Here is a 17727-nt window from a genome sequence, read left to right on the forward strand (position 1 = left end):
CATTAAAGGAGAAGGAATGGTTTAATCACTGGGGGTAATTTATTAAAGGGAAACTATACCCCCCAAACAATGTAGGTCTCTATTAAAAGATACTGAGTAAAACAGCTCATGTGTAAAACCCTGCTTCATGTAAATGAACCATTATCATAATAATATACTTTTTTAGTAGTATGTGCCATTGGGTAATCATAAATAGAAAATTGCCATTTTAAAAAATAAGGGCCGCCCCCTGAGATCGTAAGATTCACTGTGCACACATACAAACCACATGTAAGGTCACATGAGCCAATTAACAGACAGAGTTCTGCCTTTTGCTTCCTCACTTCTTCCTGTTACAGTTAGTGTTGTAGTATTTCTGGTCAGGTGATCTCTGAGGCAGCACAGATAGAGTCACAAAATGGTGGTTCAAGGCAAGAGATGTAAAAGGGCAATATTTATGTAAATATATATTCCAGTTTGGTAAGATTCTTTAATATGTCATTCAATTTGATATAAACTATCTGTTGCTGAAGTATTCATTTTGGGGGTATAGTTTTCCTTTAAGTACCCACCCGAGTGATTACAATGACATACCTCTGAGCCTGGCACTCGTCTTCACTGAAAGAATAGCCTGGTGATTGCATTTGATTGCTGTGCTGCCATGATTTCTTTGTCCCAGTGGGCTACTTGGGTGCCTAAGTAATAAACACCCTCCACCCAAGCCCCGTCATTAAACCTTTCCTTGTCCTTTAACGCAGAGATGAATCTTTCCTCTAAATAAAACATCTTAGCACAAGTAACACACAAGATTCACTTTAGAAATGCCCTGTATCAGCGTCCCAGCAAGTTAAGACACTGTCGTATTTTAGTATGATGCAGAGAGTGATATTCTGAGATAATTTGCAATTGGCTTTCATTTATTATTTCAGGTTTTGAGCAATTTAGCTTTTAGTTCAGTATCTCTCCAGTTTGCAATTTTAGCATCCTGGTTGCAAGGCTCCAAATTACCCTAGCAACCATGCATTGATTTGAATAAGAAACTGGAATATGAACAGGAGGGGGTCTGAACATAAAGATTAATAATAAAAAGTAGCAATAACAATAAATTTGTCGCCTTACAGAGCATTTGTTTTTAAGATGGGGTCAGTGACCCTCCATTTGAAAGCTGGAAAGAGCCAGAGGAAGACGGTGACTCATTTATAAGCTACAAAAAACAATGAAAACAATTAAAAAGTTGCTTAGAATTGGCCATTCTATAACATACTAAATGTTGGTGAACCACCCCTTTAAAGACTTGCAGAGGAATGTTGAAAAGGTATTCCATGATTGACATTTTCAGAAAGTGGGCTCATCTAGCAGCATTCCTTCTACTACTACTACTTTAAAGCAGCTGAATCCTGGGCATACTCTAAAAAGGATATCGAACATCTCCCTCCAGCCAGCTACATTTGCATTCTAGTGCCACAAGAGAAAATCAGTGGACACCAAGGGGCAGATATATTAAGGGTCGAATAGGTGCTTTCAGAGATACATACCATAGAAGTGGATCATCTCAGCAAAAACTCTTAGTTCTCTCCTCTGTGATCGTGGGACAGGCTCTGTGTAAAGCTGGCCATAGACGCAACGATCCGATCGTACGAATCATGGATTCGTACGATTTTTGGACCGTGTGTGGAGAGTCCCGACATTTTTCGTCCGGCGGAGATCGGTCGTTTGGTCAATCGGACAGGTTCGAAAATTGCTGTCGGCTGCCGATAATATCTCTGCATGTATTGCCGATCGAATGATTTTCAGTGGGAGACTGTCACTAGCTTTTGTCGGACATAACTTTCGTACAATTGCTGTCAGGGGCAGAACATTGGCTGATCTGTTCTTTTACTACTTTATTTGGTCGGAATGGTAAGACTTTGATCTGAATGGTTAGCGGAGGGTCGGGAGATGGGAAAGTCCGATCGTACGTTAATTCGTACGATCAGATCTTTGCGTCTATGGCCAGCTTTAGAGATACATGGTGCCAGATAAGGAAGTTCACGACTTAATCTGCGCTGCACATGCTCTCTCCTGCTTCATTTGCATATTTTTGATCAGATTGGCTGAATCTTGCCAGCCAATGGAATTAAAGATATGCAAATGAAGCAGGAGAGAGAGCACGTGCAGTGCAGACTCAGTCTTGATCTTCCTTATTTGGCAGCCTGCATCTTTTACACAGAGCATGTCGGCAAACCCACAGCTTTCAAATGGGCGTCAAATGCTCTGTAAGGCTAATTTTTATTACTTGTCTTTCTATTCAGGCCTCTCCTGTTCATATTCCAGTCTCTTATTCAAATCAATACATGGTTGCTAGGTTAATTTGGACCCTAGCTACCAGTTTGCTTAAAATGCAAATAGAAGAGGTGCTGAATAAAAAGCTAAATAACTAAAAAAATACAATAAAAAATTAAAACCATTTGCAAATTGTGTAAGAATTTCAGTCTCTACATCACACTAAAAGTTATCTTAAAGGTGAACAACCCCTTTAATAGCCTTCCTGACATTCAAGTTTAGTCAAATTCGATTCGAGTTGGTAATATTCGTTTTAAATGTTAAATTTTTTTTAAATAGCCACCCATTCTAATTTCGAGTATATTCGAATTTCTTAGAGTAAAAAAAAATTCACATAAATTCAAAATTCATTGATAAATCTGCCATGAAATGCCCTTACAAGGGCAGACATGAAACCATTACACTGCAAAAATAATTTTCTTGATTGACCTTAATATATTACAATAATGATTACATAGCATTTGTTAATATTTATTGATGTATATTGTATAGACATTTGTCACAATAAATGGAAAAAGAAATATATGCACAGCATACTTTTATAAAAAGCAGGCATTCATTTCAGTATTGAAATGTTAACATTTTGAAATGCTAGAAAGTTTTTGCAAGGATCAGTACAAAAAGTGGATGAAGTTTATGAAGCGGTTTATGTATAGTGAAAGGAAAACAATTAACATAAACATTAATCCTCTAAAACTTGTATTTTGCCCTTCTTTTCAGTTTTTCTCAATCTCATATTGTCTTCAGTAACTTCTTCTCTGAGGTCTGTATCAGAGCTTTCATCTGAGCTGGTTTTTTCTTCATCTTCACTGGAATCAGAACTGCTGAGTTCTACCAGGGCCACATTCTGTGAATGGGTTGAATTGATATTAGTTTGATTAGTATAATTAAATCAGTTATTCATTTGGTAGATTTCGTTGTGTACAATGCAAGGGAGTATAAGATATTTTCTTTTATTGTGAATACATAATTTAAAACACAGGGATATGTTCACTTACTTTTGTTTTCTAGCACAAATCAAAAATAAATATTAATTGTTTCCTCAAGTTTTCTTTCATAGCCATTTAGTGATGTGGAGGATGAGATAAACTGTGTTAGAACCTTAAACCCATTAACATTTACTGTGTAAACCTGCACTACCTAATTAGGTTAAAAAAAGAAAAGCAAAATGGTGGAATGAATATATAAAATTATGAATACTCTTCAAGGCAAATTTATTGAAGGTCGGATTTCGAATCCATGTGAGTTTTTTTTTTTTAAAAACTTTATTAAATTTAAATCTACTAGAAATTCGACTGGGGGGTTATTTATTGAAAAAAAAATCGAATATCTAAAACTCGGATGAATTTTACCAATGTGAAAACTCAAAATTAAGCTCGATTCGAGTTTTTTCTCGGAAAAAAACCTCAAATGTTAGGAAGGCTACTGACATGTCCGAATTGATCCCAGGACGTCTCCCATTGACTTATATGTGAACTTTGAATGTTTTAGGTGGCGAATTGTCGAATTTGAGTTCTTATAGAGCCAGAGTATGAGAAATCTCGAAATTTAATAAATCTGGCCCTTCGTCTGTTGGACCAACTCCCAGCACCCACATTTAGCCAGTACCAGTAATTACTAAAGCTTTTCAAGAATACTTTTCCTTAACAATAATCTTACCATTTCAATTATATTTTCTTCCTTCTCATCAACGTTTTCTATGTCAAAAGTGCCAGCTGGTGAAGATTCTATTTCCTTACTAAGATTTTCATTGGCCTGAGCCAACTGAGGTAGAAAGTTCTGTACTCTGTCCAGGACTGAAAAGAAAGCAGCAATATCTATAACAGCCGAACATCTATACCTTTATATGGTTGTCAGTATATACTAGCCATTACAAAAACAATATATGAATGGAGTATTGTGCCATATAATCAACTAAAGAATACTCCCTAACGTAAGGCCTCATTCATAGCACAAACTGGTTCAGTCGCAAATAGTTTCTTAGTGGTGCAAACCAAAACAGTCTGCTCAGGTCTTTACAGCAGAACTTGCCTCCATTACAGCAACTACAGAAATGTGTTCAAACTTTCATAACCTGGCAAATTTTGTAAAATGGGCATGGTAATAAGGGGGTGTGGCTGCAAAAGGGACATGGTCAAAAAATCTTCACCACTCTATGCACGGCAAATCTTTTTGTCCCTCTTTCCGTTTCCAGAATGTTGGGAGGTATGCATTTGCTATTTTCTATAAGATAAGTTCAGACTGTAGCGAACTCCTATTAATATTCATTTTTGTTACCTATGTAAGAAAATGTTTACACATATTTCTAAAATATTACATATAGCTCCAATGGAGGAGCACTCCATATATTGTCTGCCTTGAGAAAGATCACAGCCAGTGACCGAAACATAGGGTTTGTAAATTAGATAAAAAAAGAAACTTATTTTGGTTTGCACAAGACCTGTTGAGTGCTGTACTTTACTATCTATCCCTGTAATACATGTACATATATACACTTTGTTTTTTTTAAATATTTTTATTTGTGTAGTCTTCAACAGAAATATAAAACCAAAATACATTCTGTTATCACATATAAATATAATCCAGTATCTGTTGCAGAGTACAATGTATCGGCAATGTTACAGAACTACATTTTAAGTATGTATGCGCACCATTTTTCCATCAATAGTTTCAGCAATATAACAGTGTAGCACAATATATGTAGAAAAAACAAGAAAAAGGAAAAACAAAGTAAAGGGTCGTCATAACCAAACTGATGGAGACCAACTTAATATGGACTGAGTATAGTATTCATGTAAGTATGGAGTGTTTTTATGCCCCGCTACAGTAATCCGTCAAACGCCTCCCAATACTGTGCCATTAAACCTATACCTGACCCGAGGTTGCCAAATTTTGTTTATCATCTGTAACCTGTCCGCGCCCAACCTAGAAAGCCGTTCATTAACGTATATCCAATCAATCTTATTTTTAAACATAGTGTAATTAACATTTGGGGATTTCCAGCATTTTGCTATTGTTTGTCTGACCGCTAAGAATATGTGATTTAATAATTTACAATGAATTTTCGGGATATTTTTAGGAGGTAGTCCCATTAAGGCTTCGTAAGGGTTCTTTCTTAGATTTATCTGAAAAACCGAAAATATCAGTTGATAAACCCTTCTCCAGAACCTAATTACCCTCGGGCACGACCACCAAATATGCCCCATCGTGCCTGGTATCCTACATCCCCGGAAGCAGTGGTTATTAGAAGTGCGATATATCTTCGCTATTTTAGCCAGCGTTAAGTACCACCTTGTCAAAACTTTATACCCTGCTTCCAATAGGACTGTGTTAATGGAACTATATTTCAAGTTAGACCAGACCAGACCCTGAACCATTCATCTTCAGTTAAAGCAGTCCCTGGTTCTTTTTCCCAGAGTTTAATATATCCCAAATTAGTAACCACCTTGGGAGAAATCATACTTCTATATAATAGTGACACTGTTTTAGGAGGTATAGTTTCCCTTGAGCACCATCTTTCAAAAAAAAGTTTGAGCGGCTGCGTCCGGGTTTTTCAATTGCCATCTCTCTTTAACCCAATGTAGCAATTGAGAAGCTCGAAATAATTCTGAGTCTGGAAGGTCTTGGGATTCTCGTAGGTAAGATATAGAACATGGGCCCCTTACTGCTATATACACTTTGTTTTTAAAGAAACAATATGAATGTTACTTACTGTTGCTTCTGGGCATTCTGGCAATTGGTGAATTTGCTCCTTGTTTATTGCTGTATTTTGGATTTATCAGAAGCTTATTGTAAAAGCCTAAATGGAGGGAACAAACCATTACACTATGAACCAAAAAAAAACAAAACCCCCAAACGCTCATGTAACCTGAATTGCATTATAATGAAAAATTCCAACAGCCATTTCTCAAGCAACTTAATAACAGAAAGGGTGATCTAATGGAAGTATTTGAGGAAAGGCTACTCAGACCTACGGGTCACCAGCCCCCCTGCTCTAAGTTGGGGTGTGCAAACATTAAACTTACTTGCTGGATTGCCCCCAATATATGGACTATTCACAGCCAAATCTGTTTTCTAGCCTGGGCTAGAGATTACATCTATACAAGGTGAAGGTCCAGACCCAGGGCGTAACAACAGATGAAGCAGGGGTATAGGGGGCCCCATGAAGCCCTAATTAATGAGCAAATCCAACATATATTGGTAAAACAGCACAACCTCTGGATATGTTGGGGCCCTAAAATAAATATCTGTGGGCCCAGTAACATCTAGTTATGCCACTAGTCCAGACTGAGATTGGCATTCCAATACAGAGGCCCAAACAAGCAGAGTAAGGCTGCCTCAATTACCTCCCGTTGCACCGATATCAAGAAGTGCCCGTGAGTGCGCCTCCTCGCTCTTTCCAGCCTCCGCTTCCTCCATCTATACGAGAGATGGATACTAAAGCGATCCAGAAAAATAAACTCACGACTTCCAGAGAAGACGCACAATGCTGACGTCATTGTGAGAGAACTTTCGACGGCCATTTTCCTTGTTGGCACTTATTTTTACGATAAATAAAAATATTCGTGGTGAATCGCTACATATTCTTATCGGAAATGTATCCCGCGAGACACCAATAACATTCGGCACTGTTTATGTGAACGACATTGTTGTTTTATTGCCGTGCTATAGTTACGGGTGAATGCTGCCAGTTACCAACATGGGTACCGGAAGTCAGATAACTGCTGGGCCGTATGGTCGGCTAGTTCGTAAAAACTGATGATTAACTTTATTGGCAGCACCAAAGGGAAACAAAGGAGTGGATATAATAAATGGCAACACTGACAAGCATTGACTTTAGCCTTTGTTTTGCTTGACAGGCAAATAAAAAAGTATATGCCCCGCCCACCCGATTTAACAATTGGAATGAGGCGTGAGTAGGGGAGGGGGTCTTGACGTCAGGCCACATCAGCGTTAGTTCCACGCCTACTTCACTGTGCGCTTGCGCAGTAATAGACACGCTCCGTTGCTTAGAAAACGGGTTGAGCGTATTAAGGGAGACAACAGCGGTATGGCTGGGGGTCATCCCAACTTGGGCAGGTAGGTAGGGAGATTTACGTGCGGCCTCTTCTGTTTGTACTAGGCGGGTGAGGGATCTCCACTATCCTCTGACTGAGTTGTCCCTGCTTTATATTGTGCTGTGTATTCACTATGTCATAGGCAACGGCATCCTGGAGTAGCGAGTGACTGATGTTAGGGGGGAAGGAAGTGGCGTCTGTGTGGCTGCTGGTGGAATAAAAACAAATCCATAGAGATTATTACCTCCTGACTGTCTAATGATGGGGGATATGGACACAGTCACTTCTCCAGGAAACAGTGGGGGGGGGGGGGGGGTCATTTATCAACACTGGGCACATTTGCCCATGGGCAGTAACTGGTAGCCAAATTCTACTCAAATTGCTGCATTCATTGTTCTACTTGCAGCTGGCTTTATCACTGATTGGTTGCTGTAGGTAACTGCCAGTAACCCAGTATGTCACTGCCCTGTCCTTAGTAAATGCATTTATATATATATATATATATATATATATATATATATTTTTATATATATATATATATATATATTATAATAAATAAAGTACCCCATGTTGCGAAATATGAGGATATTCGAAGTTACCTTGCAGTTCCATGACCTCGTGTTTTTATATGGTCATGAAACTCCTCGGTAACTTATAATATCCTTATAATTTACAAGAGGGCGTACTTTATTATTCACTATATAATACACAAAAGCCATGAATATCTTGTAAATTATATCCTTATAAACGGTGAGTTCTGAGGTCATCAGTTATAAACGGGGAGTTCTGATGTCATTTCTGTCACATGACTCGCTAAAATTTGTGTATTATAATAAATAAAGTACCCCCAGTTGCAAACTACCTTCGACCTTCAGCCTCGTGTTTTTATATGGTCATGAAACTCCTCGGTAACTTATAATATCCTTATAATTTACAAGAGGGGGTACTTTATTATTCACTATATAATACACAAAAGCCATGAATATCTTGTAAATTATATTCTTATAAACGGTGAGTAGTGATGTCATCAGTTATAAACGGTGAGTAGTGATGTCATTTCTGTCACATGACTCACTAAAATTTGTGTATTATAATTAATAAAGTACCCCCAGCTGTAAAATATGAGGATATTAGAAGTTACCTCGGAGTTCCATGACCTGTATAAAAACACTCGGCCTTCGGCCTCGTGTTTTTATATGGTCATGAAACTCCTCGGTAACTTATAATATCCTTATATTTTACAAGAGGGGGTACTTTATTCACTATATATATATGTATGTATGTGTGTCCAAAGAGGTGCACACCTTCCCTGAACTGCCTAGGTGCTGGTAAACAAATAGTATTATATTGTAGCCAAAAAACCGCACTCACAGGTCTTCAAAAAAAAAGCTGCAAAGGCTGTGATTTATTTCTCAGACGTTTCGGCTACAACTCTAGCCGTCCTCAGGAAGAACAAACATTACACCAATGTGGTACACATTACACCACACTTGTGTAATGTTTGTTCTTATAGCTTTGTGTTGTATGCTTTTCATCAGAGGCATACAACACAAAGCTAGAGATAAGCATTTTACCCTTGATTTATTTCTTCTATGCTGCCAACTCATAAAAAAAACCTTGCTTTTTGTTTACATTCACCTAGTATAGGAGGTGTTATAAGTCTCTTTTTCTTATTTTGTACAGCATGGACAATAAGTATTGAACACGTCAACATTTTTCTCACTAAATATATGCTGAAAAACCATAAACACCATAAACATGGTGTGTGCAATGCATCCAAAGAGTTCAATTTTGGTCTCTGATCTGACCAGACTCTATTCTCCTAGTATAAAAGGAGCAGTCAGCATGACTTCTTACACCTTTTTCTTTTTAAGTTGTATTCTCCTAGCATTTCATTGGCTTATCCAAATATTGTGCATCAAATTTTAAACAAGCTTCAACATGTTTTTTTCTTCAGCATTGGAGTCTTGAGTGGTGAGTGTGCATGGAGCCCATGTAGGTTGAGGGCATTATTTATTGGTTTGTGTGAAACAACGGTACCTGCTAATTCAAGGTGTTTTGAAGCTCTCCACGAGTGGCTCTTGGACAACTCTTTGGATTATTCTTTTGACTCCTTGTGAGGAGCACCTTGTTGTGGCCGGTTTAGGGTGAAATTATGTTTTTTTTCCCCCCCCAATGGTGCTCACTGAAACATTCAGAAGCATAGAAATATGTCTGTAACCAATGCCATCAGTATGTTTCGCAACAATAAGGTCTTTGCTTTTATCAATCATGAGATACTTTTTGTGTGAAACCTTGGTAATGAGAAACCTTTTTATAGGCCATCGGTTAGGACTAAACCAGCTGATATTATTTTGCACTGATAGGGGACAGGATTGCTTTCTAAATACTGACAGATTTCAGCACTTTTTGCACCTCCTTTTCTTCACGTGTTCAATACGTATTCCCTGTGCCATTCCACTTTACTACACATAAATTAATTTATTGATTTATTTGTTTTGAGTTCTTTGTGTGGATTACTTGGGTTGTTACTGACATCTGGTGTAATTTCATGTCAATAGCCCCATTAGAAATATAGAAAAACGTTGATGTGTTCAATACTTATTTTCCCTGCTGTATATGTTCATTTAATGGCAGCTGAAAGCAGTATATATTTGTCTCATAAAATATTTTCTCCTTCCCCTGATTGCTCATACTATTGCAACATTGCATTGGTAGTCAGCTGCTAAGGAGAATAACTGAAGTGTCTAATTTTGGGTTGAGAAGAGGACTTGCCACTGCTGGTGCCCACATTTAATTTAGAACAAATGTCCAACCTACAGAATGTTTGGGAGTCATATCTCGTTAACAGCTCATAGGGTGCAGGTCTGACTACAGTGATATACTTACTTAAAGAGTCTGTTCTTCTTTATCCTAGCAACTAGACAGTGGTATAAATGTGAACTGGAAGAGGAACAAGAGAGGGACTGCATAGAAGTATAATAAATAAAAAGAAATAACAAATGTTTTGGCTGCAGTAGTCTGTGACTCCTAGCTATTTTTTTTTTCTTTTAATTGCTCGAAAGAGGAAGAAGAAGGCAAATAATTAAATTCACTAACAATAAAATGGAAATCAACTCAAACGATTTTGAAAAGAAAATGTAATTTTTAAGATTGCAAAAGTTGATTTGAAGGTGAACTCCTTTTTTAAGATGTTTTCTGGTTCTGATGCTTTCAATCTATCGTCTGATAATTTTAACATGTCAGATGTAGTAACTTGTATAGTTATGCGTTTGCTGATTAAATGAAAAAGTTACTTTTATAGCTAGACCATTTCCAGTAGACTCTGCGGCTTTGACATAACTAAGAACTGCAACAAATGGGTTGCATTACTCTAAGTGGAGCTTATCACAATAATTATACTCTGTCACTGTTAAAAGGTTAAAAAAAACTCTTTAATTGTTAATGTAAGCACTGGACATCATGGGGGTATATTTATCAAAGAGTGAAGTTAGAGATTGCCCAGTCCAATAGAGTGAAACTCCGCCACTCTTCTTTCATTTATATGGGATTTTTAAAAGAATATTTTTCAATGGGTGAAAGTTCACCCTTTGGTAAATACGCCTTTCAAATTCCCATAGAAATTAATTGCGAGTGGTGGAATTTCACTCTAGCAGACTGTGGCGATCTCTAACTTCACTCTTTGATAAATATACCCCCATGATTGTTGGTTTTTAACTAAGCGTGTTGGTTGTGTTTAGTAATGGAAGTAATATTTCAAGTAGCATTAATAATCAAAACATTTACACAATGAAGCAGTATCTGAGATTATCTAATGCACAAACCAGTTCTGTTTATGTATGCTAAAGAAAACTTCACATAGCTGCGATTGAAGATAATAAGACTAAAACTATTTGAGGAATACAGGTTTGTTAAGGGAGTGACTCATAACCAGTTTTTCTCTTTATTCAATATTTCCGTTTTATTTTTGTCTTTTTTTTTTATTAGTTCTGTTCTAGTTTTTGTAAAGAAATATAGTTTTCATTAAAATACATATCCTAAAACTGACCCTGTTTCCTTTTGGTTTTCCTGTGCTGATTCTGTTTAAGTTACTTAGAATATTTCAGAGATGACTAGCAATGGTTTATTTTGTGGTTTTAGTTACATTTTCCTCTTTGCTGAAATTAATTAGCCTAAGATTCCTTTAGCCCTAGAGAAAGCTGTTTTGCATTACATGTGGACCTAGTGTTACCTGTGTTCCCCCTTCATAAATTCCACAAATTACAAACTTTTGTCTTAAAAGCTGTTGTTTAATATGTGTAGATTATAATATGTAGATTATATTGAAGATATATTTTGTAACAATTTTTTGGTCAGCTGCAGTGAAATAAATTTTTGATATTCCTGGTCATATAACTCTAAATGATTAAGCGTTCCACCTCCATAGTATTCCGTGATCCACCTGGAGTCAAAAAAATTACTTGAAAAATCCAATTTAAGTCATTCTCAATCAATTCTTAAAGTAACATGCATTTGTTATGTTAATAATATACAACAACCACAGATTGCCAGTAAAATATACATTTTGTATTAAATTGAAGTTGGTGATATCACTTATGTAACATGAATGACTTATTGAGCTTGTGTATTATAAGGAATGATCTTTCCCCTCTATAAAAATCCAAGTTTAGTGCTAGTAAACTCATAGTTCCATGATCCCATGTCATATGGCCATGGAAATCCTAAGAAGCTTCTAATATACTGGTGTTTTTGCAGTAAGGGGTTCATCATACACTATAAATAGTGTTTTCATTCTATGTATTAGAAAATTATGAATGTGCATAGTTTTCTTAAAGGAGAACTAAACCCTCAAAATGATTAAGGCTTAAAATGCCATATTTTATATATTGAACTTATTGCACCAGGCTAAAGTTTCATCTTCTCAATAGCAGCAATGATCCAGGACTTGTCACAGGGGGTCACCATCTTGGAAAGTGTCTGTGACACTCACATGCTCAGTGGGCTCTGAGCAGCTGTTGAGAAGCTAAGCTTAGGGGTCGTCACAAATTATCAAGCAGAAAATGAAGTTGGTTTGTAATATAAGCTGATGCTACAGGGCTGATTATTAAATTCTGATGCTAGTTGCACTGGTTTCTGTGCTGCCATGTAGTAATTATCAGTATTAATTACTAAGCCTTATATTGTGACATTTATATTCTATGTGTACTGTATATTGTGAGTGGGTCCCTAAGCTCAGTAAGTGACAGCAGCACAGAGCATGTGCAGTGAATCAGAAGACGGGGAGCTACTGGGGCATCTTTGGAGACACAGATCTTCACTGCTAAAGGGCTGTGGTTGCCTTGGCCTGGTACAGAAGCCAAAAAAATAATGTACAACATTTCTAGCTACTTCTTTGGTTAGACTTTAAATCTAATACCTTAGTATACTAAATAGTTTTTATGTTATCTGATATTTATAGATCGTTTATAGATTATTAGACTATTATAGATCGTTCGTTACAACACACAACAAAAAATCGGTCGTTCGGCAAGAAAAATCTTTGCTTCTATGGGGACCTTAATAGCACACAGTGTTTGGTTGCCGCTGTAATTCGGTGTAAAACATAGGCGGACAGGGGTGTTTTTGCTACCAGTTTCCACTCCTGTGCTCTCCCCAGCTTGCGTGGCCAAACATATTTTGTAAGTTGTCCAGCTCTGCTTCCCACCTCAGTCACTATTTTAGAACACTTTTAATGGGGCTGGGCACACTGTTTGCAGAAGCGCTCAGTCCTATTTATATGTTTGAAAATATAATTTCATGGAAAGGGGACAGGTAGCCAGGAGAGCTTTGTGCCATTCATTAAACTTTCCTGTATGTGAATGTACTTAAAATGTAAGTACATAATTTGTTTCCCAGAGCTAATCCTCTTTATTGAATATTTTGCATCATTGTACTGTATTTTATATTTTGGAATTGTTGGGCAGGAGGGGTTTGGGAGAGGCATGGGTTGCAGTGCATCACTAACCTCTTATTTTACATTCATGCCTTAAACAGCTGACTGTCATCAAAAAATTACGAATAATGAAGTATTTAGGGACAGAATTTTTTTTATGGTCAAAACGGTCAAATTTGATTCCAGTTGTTAAAAAAAAAATTAGAATTTCAAGATTTATCATACTCTGGCCCTTTAAGAACTATAATTCTACAATTTGCCACCTAAAACCTGCTGAATTGCTGTTTAAGTCAATGGGAGAGGTCCAGGGATCGATTTGGAGTTGTTTGCAGTCGAGTTTTTTCAATTTGAATCAAATTCTATTCGAGTTTTCAGGTCGATTCAATTCGTCCAAGCTGAAAAAATTTGATTTTTATTAATATATTTCGATTGGTGGAATTTATGGGAGTTTAAAGGGATACTGTCATGGGAAAAATATATTTTTTCAAAATGAATCAGTTAATCGTGCTGCTCCAGCAGAATTCTGCACTGAAATCCATTTCTCAAAAGAACAGATTTTTTTTATATTCAATTTTGAAATCTGACATGGGGTAGACATATTGTTAATTTCCCAGCTGCCTCAAGTCATGTGACTTTTTGCTCTGACAAACTTCAATCACTCTTTACTGCTGTACTGCAAGTTAGAGTGCTATCACCCCCTCCCTTTTTTCCCCCAGCAGCCAAATAAAAGAACAATGGGAAGGTAACCAGATAGCAGCTCCTTAACACAATATAACAGCTGCCTGGTAGATCTAAGAACAACACTCAATAGTAAAAACCCATGTCCCACTGAGACACATTCAGTTACATTGAGAAGGAAAAACAGCAGCCTGCCAGAAAACATTTCTCTCCTAAAGTGCAGGCACAAGTCACATGACTGGGGGCAGCTGGGAAATTGACAATACGTCTAGCCCCATGTCAGATTTAAAAATTGAATATAAAAAAAATCTGTTTGCTCTTTTGAGAAATGGATTTCAGTGCAGAATTCTGCTGGAGAAGCACTATTAACTGATGCGTTTTGAAAAAAACATGTTTTCCGATGACAGGATCCCTTTAAGGGAAGACTCTCATGGATTCGAAATTTGACCCTTGATAATTGTACCTCCCAATGTGGCTCTTGCTTGTGTTTTCTTGCTAACCATATATTTTATGAATCCTACAGGGCCCTTTACAGTATTCCTCCAACTCTGAGACGACAGCTGCGAGACAATGACAGCCAACAATGGAGATCCGTGTAAAAGACATTCAAATGAAAGCCCCGTCAACTGGAATGTTAATGTAAACGCAATTCAATCAGACAAGTTTTTATCTCTTCTTTTGAGCATGGTTCCTGTGGTGTGCCAGAAGGTCCAAGAAGAGAGACTGAAGAAGGTCAATGGATTGACACCCACTGGTTATGGTTTTAACATTCGAACTGACCAGCACTTGGAATACCATAATTTCTCAGAACCAAATTACCATGGAAATGGCCCCCATTGTTCAAGCCTTTGCAGTACAAATTATGACTTTGATGGTTATGATTACTGTGATGGAATTGATGCATCTGAAACTGATGCTATGCTGCAGGATAGCAGGTCATCTGCTGATGGAGATAAAGATGCCCTTGTCGAGGGGAGCAAAAAACAGGCTAAAGAATCAAGCATTGCCATGGCATTGCAAATACTTGTGCCATTTTTGTTGGCTGGGTTTGGAACAGTGTCAGCTGGCATGGTTTTGGACATTGTTCAGGTTGGTTTCACATTATAATGTGTCTGTTTACATGTTAACATGGAATCAGTTTTTTGGAAAAGTTGAATGGCATAATATCCATCTGCTTCCCATTGAACATTTGGTCAAATATCCATTTCACTGGGCTCCACACATGGGAGCATATTTATCAAAGAGTGAAGTAAGAGATCACCACAGTCTACTAAAGTGAAATTCTGCCACTCTCCATTCATTTCTATGGGATTTTTAAAACTGTATTTATCAATGGGTGAAAGTGAAAGTTCACCCTTTGATAAATATGCCTTTAAAAATCCCATAGAAATGAATGGAGAGTGGTGGAATTTCACTCTAGTAGACTGTGGTGATCTCTAACTACACTTTTTGATAAATATACCCTATGGATGGCAAAATTGCACTGATTGGTCAGATAAAGTGCAGCACATTCCAGGCTAGTGTTCATGATTTTCTGCTTTGGTACATGAGAGGATGATTGGCCAAATCATTTGGGGGTCAGCAGATGAAAATAGATTATGATCAGAATTTTACATTATATCTCTGCATGCGTGGTTAGCTTTTAGTCAGTAAAATTCTATTACAGGAGTTGGTGTATCAAATTCTATAATGCTATACTCCATTTGTTAAAAGACCAGTAACATAATTAAAAAAAAAAAAATTAGTTTCTACTTAACAAAAAAACCACCAAGGCAGTTTTAACTTTCAATTTGCAAAGTCTATATTAAGAATTTACTCACCGATTCTCTGCTTGCGCTCCTCTTCAGAAACTGCGATACGTGTTTTAAAGGACAAGGGAAGACAATTTTCCTATGAAAATGCCACCCTAAAGAAAAACTAAACACCACCTCAAAAAATTTATGTAAATGGCTCCCGTAAGCACTTTTGAAAGCTACGTTTTCTTTTCTATTCTGTAGCATTTTCATAGTATTAGCAGTTTTACAATACTACTGTTTTCTCCCGAGCAGTTCTGAGCTGCTTTACTGGATGTTTGTTCTTTAAGGAGTTAAGTCACTGATGCAGGCAGCGTCTTTAGTCTGCTTCGTTTTCTTACTCTCTAAATATTTACTTTCTCTTTATTTTATTGCTAAAAAGTATTCTTTTACTTTGTGGTGTGAAAGCCATGTGTCAAACAGTTGGAAACCATACAGCATAGGCCAATGTACACCCATTTTAAGAATGCACTGAATTTAATAAGTGGTCTCAGGATTTTTTGAAAGATTTATTTTCAATATGTTTTTCTTATATACTCATCTCACCTCAAGGTGATTTACGAAAGTCATGTTTCAGCATAAATCTAAGACAGAGGAACCCAGGAGCCACATTCAAATGTAGAAATAAGTTTGATAGCAACACACACATGCAAAATGCTCCTGGGAATGCCAAATAAGGGCTATGACTGGCTATTGGTAGCCCCTATGGTTAATTGCAGCCTACAGGATGCTCTTTTTGGCAGTACAATTGGTTTTTATGCAACTAAAACTTGCCTTCAAACCAGGAATTCAAATAATAAGCCCTTGCTTTGAGTCCACTGGGAGCAACATCCAAGGGGTCGAACTCACGAGCCACTAGTTGGGGATCACTGCTCTAAGGGAAATTTGTAGGCCCTTTAAACCTTTAGCAAGTGCATGTTGCCCATTGAAGAATACAAATAAACAGAAATGTAGAATTTACATCACAAGGCACTGTTTAATTTAATACAAAATAAGTTTCCCCCATAGCGCTTTATTTATTTATATATAATCTGTAGAGTGGGGAGAGGAAGGACTCCTGGTGAATAACGCTCTTTGGTGGGGACAGAAGGATATAATGTAAAGCACTGGATTTATTGAATTCAGCGAGAGCCCCAAGTGAATATATATTTGCTGTTTCATTTAGTATCTGCAATGTAGATTCTATTCTCTTAAGTGTTCTAAAGTGGAGTGTTCTAAATATTACCTTAGTGGCAGTTTGTACACTGGGATCCACAATGTTTCCCAGGTCTGTGCATGTGCAGCACAAACTCATATATTTTTTATAAAGGGACAGTGGATAAATTATCAAACAAACAAAAAAAAATCTTTTTTTTTTTTTTTTTTAAACATTTTCAACAGCACTGGGAAGTATTCAAAAATCTTACAGAAGTCTTTATCCTGGTTCCTGCATTACTTGGTCTCAAGGGAAACTTGGAAATGACATTGGCGTCCAGGCTTTCAACTGCAGTGAGTATGACTCCAGGAAATGTATTTACAAATTCACACTTTAAATAATTTTAACCTAAACTTATAGCATCAGTGTAAGCAAACAGCAGGCTGCAGAACACTGAGGCAGATTTATCAAAATGTGAATTTAGAGTTTACCCCAGTAAAACTTTTTCAATCTTATAGGATTTTTAAAAGCACATTTATGAAAGGGTGAACTCCATTGCTAAATACGATTCTGAAAAACCCATAGGATGGAATAGAACATGGGTGAGTTTTTCTGTGGTGAGTTCTTCTCACATTTGGATAAATCTGCCCCATAGTGTGTTCATTGTCACTCTATATAAATAAACCACCAATGTCTGTCAATTGAATTAGACTTTGTTATCATTGGAGGAGAGTTTCCCTGTAGCTACAAGGTATCCTTATATGTATAGTGTAAATTTTTCTCCGATGTCGCCCCAGTCTAAGGTATTCCTGCAGTGATAGTAATCTGAAC

At 37.1% G+C, this 17727-nt stretch overlaps 2 protein-coding genes across 2 annotated transcripts in view; one reads left to right on the forward strand and one right to left on the reverse strand.

The window, feature by feature from the left end:
- Window positions 1-2756: 2756 nt before the first annotated feature.
- On the reverse strand, window positions 2757-6965 carry nopchap1.S (NOP protein chaperone 1 S homeolog). Its single transcript, XM_018256056.1, has 4 exons — window positions 6648-6965; window positions 6014-6100; window positions 3961-4097; window positions 2757-3148 (listed from the first exon to the last, which is right to left on the reverse strand). Exons 1-4 carry the CDS (start codon window positions 6718-6720, stop codon window positions 2984-2986), a joined length of 462 nt encoding a protein of 153 aa, XP_018111545.1. The 5' UTR covers window positions 6721-6965; the 3' UTR covers window positions 2757-2983.
- Window positions 6966-7223: 258 nt separating this feature from the next.
- Window positions 7224-17727, forward strand: part of slc41a2.S (solute carrier family 41 member 2 S homeolog) — a 44338-nt gene continuing 33834 nt past the window's right edge. The window contains exons 1-3 of the mRNA XM_018256055.2: window positions 7224-7380; window positions 14492-15057; window positions 17142-17249. Coding sequence (XP_018111544.1) covers window positions 14539-15057; window positions 17142-17249 — 627 coding nt within the window. The 5' untranslated portion in view covers window positions 7224-7380; window positions 14492-14538. The remainder of the gene's footprint in view (window positions 7381-14491; window positions 15058-17141; window positions 17250-17727) is intronic.

The sequence above is a fragment of the Xenopus laevis genome, chromosome 3S (genome assembly GCF_017654675.1).
Source record: "Xenopus laevis strain J_2021 chromosome 3S, Xenopus_laevis_v10.1, whole genome shotgun sequence".
Lineage (NCBI taxonomy): Eukaryota > Metazoa > Chordata > Amphibia > Anura > Pipidae > Xenopus > Xenopus laevis.

Bases quoted from the DNA above. Each gene is read 5' to 3' on its own strand.
- nopchap1.S (XM_018256056.1), bottom strand. From the start codon at position 6,720: ATGGAGGAAGCGGAGGCTGGAAAGAGCGAGGAGGCGCACTCACGGGCA. The intron at 6,101-6,647 runs GTAATTGAGGCA...CCCTCCATTTAG, and splicing joins TGATATCGGTGCAACGGGAG to GCTTTTACAATAAGCTTCTG. The intron at 4,098-6,013 runs GTAAGTAACATT...CTTTCTTTTCAG, and splicing joins CAGAATGCCCAGAAGCAACA to TCCTGGACAGAGTACAGAAC.